This window comes from Spea bombifrons, chromosome 10 (genome assembly GCF_027358695.1).
Source record: "Spea bombifrons isolate aSpeBom1 chromosome 10, aSpeBom1.2.pri, whole genome shotgun sequence".
Taxonomy (NCBI): Eukaryota; Metazoa; Chordata; class Amphibia; order Anura; family Pelobatidae; genus Spea; species Spea bombifrons.
Window position 1 is genome coordinate 142,501 of NC_071096.1, and position 12,713 is coordinate 155,213.

At 43.2% G+C, this 12,713-nt stretch overlaps 1 protein-coding gene across 2 annotated transcripts in view; it reads right to left on the reverse strand.

Annotated features, from left to right (window-relative positions):
- Window positions 1–2,550: 2,550 nt before the first annotated feature.
- Window positions 2,551–12,713, reverse strand: part of NELL1 (neural EGFL like 1) — a 158,486-nt gene continuing 148,323 nt past the window's right edge. For both annotated transcript variants that reach the window (XM_053449003.1, XM_053449002.1), the window contains 4 exons: window positions 11,396–11,589; window positions 5,883–6,059; window positions 5,207–5,431; window positions 2,551–3,648 (listed from right to left, as the gene is read on the reverse strand). In XM_053449003.1, coding sequence (XP_053304978.1) covers window positions 3,598–3,648; window positions 5,207–5,431; window positions 5,883–6,059; window positions 11,396–11,589 — 647 coding nt within the window. In that variant the 3' untranslated portion in view covers window positions 2,551–3,597. The remainder of the gene's footprint in view (window positions 3,649–5,206; window positions 5,432–5,882; window positions 6,060–11,395; window positions 11,590–12,713) is intronic.

Below are 12,713 nucleotides of genomic sequence, written 5' to 3' on the forward strand. Positions count from 1 at the left end.
CTAAAGTACTAAATGTAAAATAACGTGAATGGGTGACTGAAACTTATTTATTGCAGTATTAAGATAGGACAGCGCACCACCTGCCAGATATTACGGTTTATTTAGACACGATATTGGCCTGGTGTCGAGTCGTGTTAAAAAGAGCATCTGGCTACAACACGCAGACATTGTGAGCTGCGCCGGTAATAGAAGAGAAAGGAGGATAGAGTGAATGTGTGCATGTATGTATGTGTTAGAGTATGGTGTTAGCGTGTGTTTAGGTGTGTGTTCTTGTGAGAGTCAGGAGTAAGCAGTTAGTGGTTAGTGGTGTATGGGGGACGCAAAGTGTCTTTTTATGTATGTATGTAAGCACATTCCTTCGTCCTGCGGTTAAAACGTTTCGGTTTAAACGTTTCTGCTCCTTCAACAGGGTACCTGCATGGACCGGCGTCTCCAAAGGGCATGTCAGCTTGGCCACCTCTGCATTATCTGAGAAAACCTACTTAAAGCTAATGGCATCTTATATAAAAAAAACCCTAACATTTCTCATCTTTCAAAATAAACTCCTGCCTTTTGTTAAATCTCTGTATGTACTTAAATGTCGCTCCCATCCCTTCTCTCTATTCTCTCCCCCATCTCTCTCCCTCGCACCCCCTTTCTTCTTTCCCCCAAACTGGACATAATGAGATTCCTCAGTCTTTCCTTATCATCTTTATCCTGCAAACGGTTCCCAATTTTAGTCGCCTCCACTGATCTCTCTTGAGAATGTCAATATCGTTCTGGAGATGTGGAGATGGGAGATCACCAAACTGTCCCCACTACTGTAGGTGAGGTCTGGGCTGTAATAACCCGGTCCCTTCTGCTCATAACTCTTCTTTGTACATCGTTCCTGCTCTGAACCTACTCACAAGTCACTGTGCTATGGCCGAGTGCTGTGTTTTCTGTGCTGGGGACATTTGGCCTGTCACTAGTTTCCTGAAGCCTGTGGCTGTTAATGAATGATAATGGGATAACTGGGAGTAGTTTGCCTGGGACTGGCATGTGGGGACCTTTTAAGTTGGATTTTAAATTGAACACAGAGAGGGCTCGTCTAGGTGCGAATGGGCTCTGAACAGTCATTTCTACCGCAATCACATTACCAGCAGGAAGCAGCGAAACGCATCATCCTAATGTCAGGCAGAAGGCAGCACATTGCCGATTGAACATCATCTGCCACGTGACCAGAAGGGGTGCCTTAAGACGACAGATGCTATTTCCCCAAATACTAGTAATTAACAAGTAAAAAATAAAATAAACCAAAATAATCTCAATCAACATAGAAGGGGCAGAGATAGAAATAGGGGAGAAACCGGCGGGGTAAACCTCTTTATATTGGAATTAAGTCGGAGTTACCCCAAACTAACAATTACAAGCTGTAGTGTGATATACGGAGCGTGCACAGCCCCAGCAGCTGTGTTCTCTAAGTATTCTTCACGTACATCAGGTATACATGACATTACATGCAGTACATTTGTCATAAAAGGTTTCGTGCTCTGTTTTGGCTACATATTGGTCATTATTATTTTAGCAGCAACCCAGGAATCTGAATGTGTTTGCCTTGTATAGTTTTTGTACTGAATCCAGACAGTCAGAGGACACATCCTTCGTTCCTGACCTATACGCCTTCACAATCCTAACCTGTAACATAGTTTCCATGAATTTCCCTATGACTGATGTAAGACTTGCTGGCCTGGAGTCGCCTGGCTGCTCCCTACTGCCTTCCTTGTGAGTGGGCAGAATTTCCCATCTTCCCATTAACTACCATCGGTTAAATAAATCTGTTAATGGTTTTGCTAGTACCCCACTAAGCTCTTTAAAAGAATTTGTGCGTATGCCATGTCTTTTCTTTATAGACAGCTGAATGTTATATATCAGTGTGAAGCCAGATTGATAAATATACCCAGGGGCGTAACTAGAAACCTCAGGGCCCCGGTGCGAGAATCTGTTAAGGGCCCCCCCAACCCCCAACCCATCTATCCCTTTCTCACGTTCAGCGTGACGCGCCGGCACCCGAGACAAATGCCTCACGCTCCCAACACTGCACTCTGGGTGGCGACGGCGGCAGCAGCGGGGAGCAGAGGCGAGCAGAGGCATCCAGGACCCTCCAGGGCCCGGTCGCAGTCGCGACCCCTGCGACCCCGGTAGTTCCGCCACTGAATATACTCATATCCACTCTCAAACACTCACACACACAAACCTTTTAATTACTGTTTAGAATGTAGAAACTATCCACTTACTATTTCTTATACTACTCACACTGCTTGTGCGATTTGTGACCCGCAGGAGTGTGATTTGCAGAGACATGCACTCCCTGCCACCAAACTCTACTAGTAGACCGTGTTGTACGGAATCCTGACACACGCACTCCAACACACACACATACATACATACATACATACATACTCACTCGTATTTAATCTCTGTCTATGGCTTTAGCCAATGAACCCAAACCATCGGAAAAGGGCACTTCTCCTACTACTTCTGACCCATCCCAGCCCTCTGAGAAAGCACACAATCAGAGGAGGCAGCACGGGCGGTAGGAGGCTTTTATTGTGATTTGCTTACAAAATTTTTAGACCATTGCTTTAAAGCTCCTCCTGTGCGAATCATCACTTATTATACATGACGCTTGCAAAATAACCACCGTGTGAAAATATTTCTCGCATAGTTCAATAGATAGTTAAATAATTATAAACTGTGGCACAGCATGTCACCTCTTATAACGTTAATGTCCTTCAATATTAGGAAATAATGCCAGAACCATGTTTGTAGCAGATGCTCCTTCGTGAAATTGCACAACTGCATCACACGCATGTGCAAAATGAAGACAAGTGTTTGTGGAGACGTGAACAATAGGAACATCTTTTACTGCAACCTTGGCTTCTCCTGTGAAAACAAGTCCAGAGTTTGCTATTCCAATCTTGGGCAGCCAGATGCCACAAGGTGTGGCAGATAATGATCCATGGGGCAATTATCTCAAGTGTCTGAGATTTCCTTTTGAGTCATGAGTTGAGTTGATGGAACAGAGGTTCTATGCAACAAACTATACAAACATACACATCTCCACCAACACCAGACAGAGACCTTAGAGCTACGTCTGCGACGAATGAGACACAAAGATCCCGATTTTATAGATCAACCCCCATAAAAATAAAAGAAGGTTCTTTTCATCCTGATGTCCAGACGCAAAGAGGGAATCACAACAACATTTACTATAAAGGAACTAAAATGTTTACGAATGTAACAAAAAATCTGTGGATCGCTCTAACGAGACCTTTAACTATTCAGCTGTTGGGCAGAATATCGTCCTACCATGTAATGGACTGGAAATGCCTGAGTGGCAGCAAAATGGTTAATAGCTACTAGCAGCCGGTAACATTTGGTCAGAGGTCCCCTAAAGAGGTGAGGAAGGAGAAACGTAGCATAAGGTCCCCAAAACTTCCCCCAAATCTCTGTGTGAATGGAGACTTTGCTGAGGGTCTGCTGTGCCAAATACTGTCTCGAACGCGCACACACTCTCCGCTATCGATGGAAACTGCATCCGAAAAGCTCTCCGGCAAGAGTCTGTTGCTTAAATCCTTAGTTATTGTGAAGACATTCTAGATCCACTGAGCAGCAGACAATTCCGTTCTGTGTGAAAATAGAGAAAAGACACACGGTATGCAACATTCATCTAATAATGGATCTCGAGCGCATGTGGCAGCGTGTTACAGCAAAGCAGGGTCACCAGCCATTTATTTATTCCAAATGTTTCCTAGGAACATGCAATAAGCGTCTGGTGTTGTTATGGTAACCAAGTGCAAGTTAAAAGAACCCCTGATGCAAAGAACTAACAAGATCTTGGCGTGAGAATCTTAGCGGCTCCACGCGCCGTCTTTTCTTCCGCCCCTTGGGATTTATCTCATGTTTATCTGTACAACACACATTGGGTTTTGGGTCTGGGTAACCTGCGTATCTTCCTTTTCCTTTATTATAGTAACAGACATCATATCTTTCCCTTGGAATAACCAAATACTGAGCAGCAGGTGGAAAGAATCATGAAATAATAAAAAGTCATTTCAGGAATTGTTTCGTAATTAACATTAATATGTCTAATTGCTGTGCTTTACCGGAAGGTGGCTTCCCGTGGCCAGCCACAGGTACCGGCTGCATGTGATGCGCTTACAGGCCGGAGGGGTCCTGCCAGCCAGGCATCTGATGCCGCAAATATTTTCCTTTTAGCTTTTGGGGTCTTGGTCAGTAAATGGTGCAATAAATGCATTTTAAGCTCAATGGGATATACGTTATCTGCTACATCTCACGCACATTCACTTCCCATCCTGTCTTATCTGCTATTCACCTGAACTAAAGGAAAGTCCCGAGGAAACTTTTCACTGTGAAAACACGAGTTTCTGAGACATAAAAAAAAAACGAGAGCAGCAGGAAAGTAACGAAGCCCTGGAGAGACCGCAGATAATTCTCTATAACATATTACACAAGCAAATGGCGGTTTATATACTGTGAAGGAAAAAAATATTTTATCCCCTGCTGATTTTGTACGTTTGCCGGCTGACAAAGACAGATACCAAGCTGAGATTAGGAGCACCCGGGAGCCGGACATCTTGCTGATTGATCAAATACTTATTTCACTGAGTAAAATGCAAATCAGTGTATAACTTATTTGAAATGAGTTATTCTGGATTTGTTTTCTTATTCTGTCTCTCACTGTTCAAATAAACCTACCATTAAAATCATAGACTGATCATGTATTTGTCAGTAGGCAAACGTACAAAATCAGCAAAGGATCAAATCATTTTTTCCTTCACTGTATAACCGGACAAGGGAACACAAAACTGCTTGCATTACAAGCAAAACTGTCGAGAAATAAATAATCAAACAAAAAGAATGTAATAACTGGGTCCCAGAAAATGCTGATGTTTATGTGTAATTTAAAGAAGATTAACCAGTACGAGACCCTGCAGCATGCGCTAGAGCAGAGGACGGGAACCCGTTTCTCTGGGACTGGGACTATCCCGGATATCCTAACCTTGGTTTATTAATCGTTATCCAGCTGAGTGGCTATCAAGGGAAAATCATGAAACTTACCGCATCCGCCCTCCAATGAGACGCACCGCATGGGTTGCATTAAACCTCTCGTAGCGTGCTGCGCAAATTAGCTACAAAGTCAGAATACATGCCAATATCTTACCTTGCATTTGCATGTCGTACACAGAGATTCTGCCATTGTCCATACAGCGCCGCCGAGCCGTGTTATTCCAAGACTGTCTTGGCAGGTTTTTCTTATGTCATATGTGACATTATCTGCTAAACATGGGTCTTCCACGCAGCGCGGACAGCATTCACCCTCAGAAATTGCTGTGTATTCGCAGCTCAGAGGCAGGCACGTCTGGGGCCAACAGTCGACCTCTCCCTCCTATGGGGATGAAAGACGGTCAAAGGCACTTTTCCAAATGAGAATTTTTACGGTAGATACAAATACCGCTTTTTACTTCTTGTAGATAGCGGGGGACACAGTGACTCCAATCTGCCTTTTTAATGGTTCCAAATATCTGATTTCAAACAGTATAAGGACCAGCATAAGGATCGGCATATATTATCGAATTGTGGTTTTGAACAACCCCCCCCCCCCGAAAACTGATCATGATACATTCACAGAAAGCTTTACTGTGCCTGACTTATGCTATTTTGCATGAAAGTATAAATTTCTATGTGTAACCACTTCTATTATCACCAAACACAAACACCGGGAGCAGCGCTACATATCCTGTGGTGAAAGGGGACTTTGAGAGAATGATTGTCGCAGTCCTTGGTCTCATCTTAGACTGACACAGACATCCATACAGACCGTGCCCTTTGCTTCTTACCAGGCAGCGGCACTGTTGGCAGCCGTAGGTCCAGTTGTCTCCGCTGTGGTAGAGTTTATGCCCCTCTTGGTCCAGACATTGACTCGTCACTCGGGTGTCACACTCTGGACAGCAGAACAGGTCCACGCTGGGGTTCTGGCAGTCGCACGCTGTCCTCCGGCAAAATATTCTCCCATTCTGTCACAGTAAAGAAGAAAGGGTTATTGCAGGTGAGATGACTGCATCTATTGAAGGGGGTATCTAACGGGTAGCACCCTGGGTAAAACTAATGCCCGGTACTGCTCACCTGATGTGCAGCCCTGGTCACCTTCATTGTGGTAAATTGGGTAGCCACCCAAAGCATTTTAGACCTCACTACAGTACTTATATTATTTAATAACGCACTTTACTAGTGGTGACAACGGCTCCGCACCAAGCGTGCGCAATATCTGCATTTCACTCGGCTCCACCTGAAGCAAATACCAGCCTGTCCCCACCGCTGAGCACTACATGATTTCCGTGGACACCGCTCTTTGCCCAAACATCCTCAGCACCGCGGACAGCGACACTGGAGAGCTGCCAGGACACTATTACTTGATGTCCTAATCTCCACTATGTTTGTACTCCCCAATACTTCCCAGAATGCATTTCACCCCTGCTGCCGTGGTTTAAGTGACTTGTGTTTTAGGCATCTTAAATGCTTTGGATGTTAATCAGCACCCAGGTCACAGACACATCTTTGTGCGGTGAATTAAGGTAAAAAAGGAGCCATTCGCAGTGAATCACATTCCTTGTTCCTCCACAGTTTCACGGCATTTATAGGGTTAATGGCACCATTACTCTGTCTGCTGGTATACACAGGCGCCAGCACAACGGGCCCAAAAAGGCACTTGTGTCAATAAACTGCAAGGGGCACATTAAACGTAATCAGACCCTATTATACCCGATTCTAGGCTGCTGTGATCGCGTTTCGTGTAATAGAGACCCAGCCTTAGTGCCACGGGGGATATGGAGATATAACGACTTCCTGACACTTTTTATGGAGCTGAATCACGCAGCAAGCAATGGGAAGTCAAGAACAATAAATCTAAAAGGGGAAAAGAACCGGCTCTGGAATTGATCACTAAACACTAAACCATCAATCATTATTAAAGGGCTTTCTCGTGAGTGACGGACGTTAAGCATTTCCTGACATTAAGCCAAACCATAAGGAGATGGTAATACAGAGCATCGCATCCACGTAAATGTGGATAAGCGTAAGCCATGGCCTTCAGGAACCAAATCCTGTGAAGTTATCTGAAAAGCCCCCGAGGGGGGGGGGCATGACAGGACAAGGGATGCCATTTAAACAGCATCACCTCTGCAACACGCGGCAGATGCTTACACCTTGGGCAGAGACCACGGTTACTGCAAACCCTTTCCAAGTTCCATCACTATATCAGTGTCTAGTAGGTCATTGTTAGTGGATTTATTATTAGTAGGTCACTGGTAGTGGATTTATTATTAGTAGGTCATTGTTAGTGGATTTATTATTAGTAGATCACTGGTAGTGGATTTATTATTAGTAGGTCACTGGTAGTGGATTTATTATTAGTAGGTCATTGTTAGTGGATTTATTATTAGTAGATCACTGGTAGTGGATTTATTATTAGTAGGTCATTGTTAGTGGATTTTTTATTAGTAGGTCATTGTTAGTGGATTTATTATTAGTAGATCACTGGTAGTGGATTTATTATTAGTAGGTCACTGGTAGTGGATTTATTATTAGTAGGTCACTGGTAGTGGATTTATTATTAGTAGGTCATTGTTAGTGGATTTATTATTAGTAGATCACTGGTAGTGGATTTATTATTAGTAGGTCATTGTTAGTGGATTTATTATTAGTAGGTCACTGGTAGTGGATTTATTATTAGTAGGTCACTGGTAGTGGATTTATTATTAGTAGGTCACTGGTAGTGGATTTATTATTAGTAGGTCATTGTTAGTGGATTTATTATTAGTAGGTCATTGTTAGTGGATTTATTATTAGTAGATCACTGGTAGTGGATTTATTATTAGTAGATCACTGGTAGTGGATTTATTATTAGTAGATCACTGGTAGTGGATTTATTATTAGTAGATCATTGTTAGTGGATTTATTATTAGTAGATCACTGGTAGTGGATTTATTATTAGTAGGTCATTGTTAGTGGATTTATTATTAGTAGGTCACTGGTAGTGGATTTATTATTAGTAGGTCATTGTTAGTGGATTTTTATTAGTAGGTCATTGTTAGTGGATTTATTATTAGTAGGTCATTGTTAGTGGATTTATTATTAGTAGATCACTGGTAGTGGATTTATTATTAGTAGGTCATTGTTAGTGGATTTTTATTAGTAGGTCATTGTTAGTGGATTTATTATTAGTAGATCACTGGTAGTGGATTTATTATTAGTAGGTCACTGGTAGTGGATTTATTATTGGATTATTTATTATGGGTAGGGTCCAGAGGCACGGGCGCAGAATGAATTTCTCATGATAATGAAGTGAATAACTGGCTCTAACAGATATTTCTGACACATTGTTGGTGTGTAAATTAATCTCTCACACACAACATATGTTCTGTGTGTTTGCGAGGCAGGCGATAATGCCGTCAATGAATGATGTTGTAAGACTGGAAACCCACCAGCCGTTAGGACTTCCCACCCCAGCCCAAGGAGAAATAGGAGACTTTATCCCCTGGGAGCTCGGAGCTCCTTGGTGAGTTTTCCGGAAAACATTCGATTCCCACAGAGGTTTGGATCAGTAACTCCCTGCAGAGGACTCAGCATTCAGTAAATCCCCTCTCTGAATATTTAGGCCACGTGTCTTCTCCCAGAGACGTCCATCCCCTGGAGAGCTTTGTCATAGATGGAGATGTTCACCTTCCTACCTCCGAGTCCCACGGCTCTTGACTAAATGAGCCTGTATGTAGACACACCGTGCGCAGGGATGGAAATGTCACTGAATTATTCATAGGAATAGATTGCAAAATGGGATGTTTTTAATTTTGATTAAAGTTGATGAATTGATTTTGATAAATGTTTCCAATTAATTTTCCTGGGAATAAAACCTGCAATACAATAAAGCTCCTAACCAAGACTGTCGGTGCTGAGCAAATATTTGAACCCACAAATTAATTCTAGTGTTTCTCGTCTTCCTTATAAGATGAGTCTCTAGTAGTTTCTCCTGAAATTGAATTCAAATTTTTAATTTCACACAAAGTGTCAGAGAAAGCAGGAGAGTCCCCTAACACATTTATTAACGAATAATGCTTGTTTATTAGGTTTTACTTAAAATATGTTTTTATTTTTGTTACATCTTAAATATTAAAAGACATTCCGGGTCAAGTTAAAAATATCCTTCAAACTCAATAGCAGCTGCTTATAAGATCAATGCAAGGTATCCTCATTAACAAGCGCCACCTATCCGGGGTAATATGCATCTCATATAATCCATTTACTTCATGGGCAGAAACGCACCCTCCTCTTCAAACAAAATGGAACAGTAATGGAACTCTGATCTCTGACAGCCGGGGAAGGTCTGTGCGATGGACGCAGACAACCCCCGCTGCTAACCGGAAGGAGGTGCGGCTGCCCCGGCTACACACCAGGGACTCAGAAGCACCGGTAAGTTGGGGGGGACAGGAGGATCCAGGTCCCCTGCAGCGTTGCAGGGGATCTGGATCTTAGTCTCATAGTCAGACCTATTTGAGGTCTGATTATAAGATGACCCCGATTAAAAAAAACCTTGAAAAAAACCTTGTCTTATAATCGAGCAAATATGGTATATCTATATAATTTATTGTTTTATATAGCACCATCACATTCCGTAGCGCTAAATACAGAATATATATATATATATATATATATATTACACACACTCTCACCGGCCACGTTATTAGGTAGACCTGTTTAATTGCTTGTTAACACAAATAGCTAATCAGCCAATCACATGGCAGCAACTCAATGCATTTAAGCATAGAGACGTGGTCAAGACAACTTGCTGAAATTCAGAATGGGGGAAGAAAGTGTATTTTAGTGACTTTGAACGTGGCATGTTGGTTGTTGGTGCCAGACGGACTGGTATTTAAGAAACTGCGGATCTCCCGAACCATCTCTAGGGTTTATAGCGTACGGTCCGAAAAAGAAAAAATATCCAGTGAGCGGCGGCTGTGTGACGGAAATGCCTTGTCGGTGTCAGAGGTCAGAGAACGGGCCTTCTGGTTCGAGATCACAGAAAGGTCAAATAACCCCTCGTTACATCCAAGGTCTGCCGAATCCCATCTCTGAAAGCGCAAACACGTCCAACCTTGAAGCAGATGGACTACAGCAGCAGAAGACCCCACCGGGTGCCGCTCCTGTCATTTAAGAACGGGAAATTTGCACAGAATCACCAAAATCGGACAATGGAAGACTGGAGAACACTGCCGGGTCTGATGAGTCTCGATTCCAGCTGCGACATTCAGATGGCCGGGTCAACAAAATGAAAGTCGGGATCCATCCTGCCTCGTATCAGCGGGTCAGGCTGGTGGTGGGGGTGTAATGGTATGGGGGAAATTTTCTTGGCACAGTTTCGGCCCCTTAGTACCAATCGAGCATCGTTTAAACACAATTCCCTACCCGAGTATTGTTGCTGACCATGTCCATCCCTTTATGACCGCAGTGTCCCCATCTTCTGATGGCCGCTTCCAGCAGGATAATGCACCGCGTCACAAAACTCACATCATCTCAAACTGGTTTCTTGAACATGACGATGAGGTCACTGAACTCCAATGGCCTCTGAGGTCACCGGATCTCAATCCAATAAAGCACCTTTGCGATGTGGGGGATGGGAGATTCACATCATGGATATGCAGCCGACAAATCTACATCAACGGTGTGACGCCATCATGTCCATACGGACCAAAATCTCCGAGGAATGTTTCCAGCACCTTGTAGAAAGTCTGCCATGAAGAATGAAGGCAAAGGGAGGTCCGACCCGGTACTAGCAACGTGTACCTAATAAAGTGGCCAGTGAGTGTGTATATTCACAGAATATATATAGTGAGTTTTTTCTACAGTGTAAATGCGAATCCAGCTTCTGTCTACCAATTCCCTGCGTGGTAAGGTAATACAATATTATCTCCTCAGTTTCCTACTTAGATTGTTAGCTCTGCAGCACAGGTGACGGTATTTAAGATATTGTGTAAAATAAGGTGGGATAAGCTGCCATGTCTTGAGAATGTTCTGAAGAAGAGAGGATTAATATGGAAATCAGACATTTCTAAGATGAGCACACTACATAACATCACAACGGGTTAAACAATAAAGGAGCTATTTTAAGAAATGACTACTTTAGGTACTTTAAATGTGGAATAATCTCTAACATTTCCATCAGAAGCATGTCATTACAGAGCATGTCAAAGAGATCTATTAACATATCCGATCCGCAAACTCCCTTATTTAAGTGATTTGAATTTTAACAATTACTGCAATCTGTCTGGATCCGTGTCCAGCCGCACTTGGTGTAACTTACCTTGCAGGAGCACACAGAGCAGCGGTCTTCCTTGAGGGTCCACACCTGGCCATTACGCTTCTGCATCCCCTCATGGGTGCAATCTCCTGTGCATGAAGGGCCAGAGGGGCACAGACAGTCAAAGCCACCTTCCAAATTGACGCAAGCCGAGTCGTTCCAACATGTGTGCGTCCGTAAGGCACATTCATCAATGTCTATGGGGGAGAGAAAAGCCGCTTTAAAAGCAGTGCAGAAAACGTCAAAAACGCTTCATATGAGCAGTTTTTATTTAATGTCAGTGATAACTCTCACATCCACAACTTGTAATAATTTACAAATATGTACCTCTTGGATGTCTAAAAAGACTCTTAGCATTTAAAGGACACATTTACTAACACCCTTTATGCTTATGCTGCGCATGCTTAAATGCCCTTACAGTGTTAGCCTCTGCCACCACTGCGGTGTCGTATCATGGACTGTAGAAAAATCTGATCCCTACGTATTGATCACCTACAGACAGAAGACCGAGACCCCCTTACCCTTTATATCCAGAAATACACTTTGAAAACTGTCTGCAATGTGTCTCCGGGGGTATTTCCCCTCACGCCGGGAGACGCTTCCAACAAGAGCATGAAACCCTTTAATACATTCAGACCTGCGGCTAAAGTCCATCTCACATTGCACTAGTGACGTGATTAAAACATGCGCTGCACAGAGGATGGGATGCACTCCCAGCATTAACACCTTTGGAAGGAAACAGAAAACTGAGCCATGCAATTTACTAATAAAAACTACGAGTGATGAGCGAGGGCAGCCCCTGCCGGGGGGCTTACTGTGCAGGCAGAAGGGGGCAAACAACATCTTCTGCCACAGGCTGGGGCACATTTACTAACTCTTTAGTTTTTTTTGATGAAAAGGCTCTTCTGAACTCGTCCACAGGTCACCTTCCCTGACTCTTCATTTAAGGATCGGCAGACATATTTCAGAGAATGTGCCGGAAGTTTGGGTTTTTAAATCTCAGGTTGTGCGTCCCACCGGTATACCCCGCTTTTATCAGCCCAAGTATGAACACAAAGTGTGCCTCACACTAACAAACACCGCGCATTATATCAGATGATATCTCCAGATTACAATCTCCATTTGGGAGAAGAGGGGCCGCTCGTCTGTGAAATGCGTTTTATTAAAAAGATGCTTTTCAGAAAGGAAAGAAAAAAATCAATTGTACGTTTCAGATTAGGGTCTGAATCACTTTAAAAAACAAATTAGATCCGACTTATTCTATCACAAACCTGAACAGCGAGAGCCGGATGGCGCATTGAATTAGAAGATAGAAGGTGAA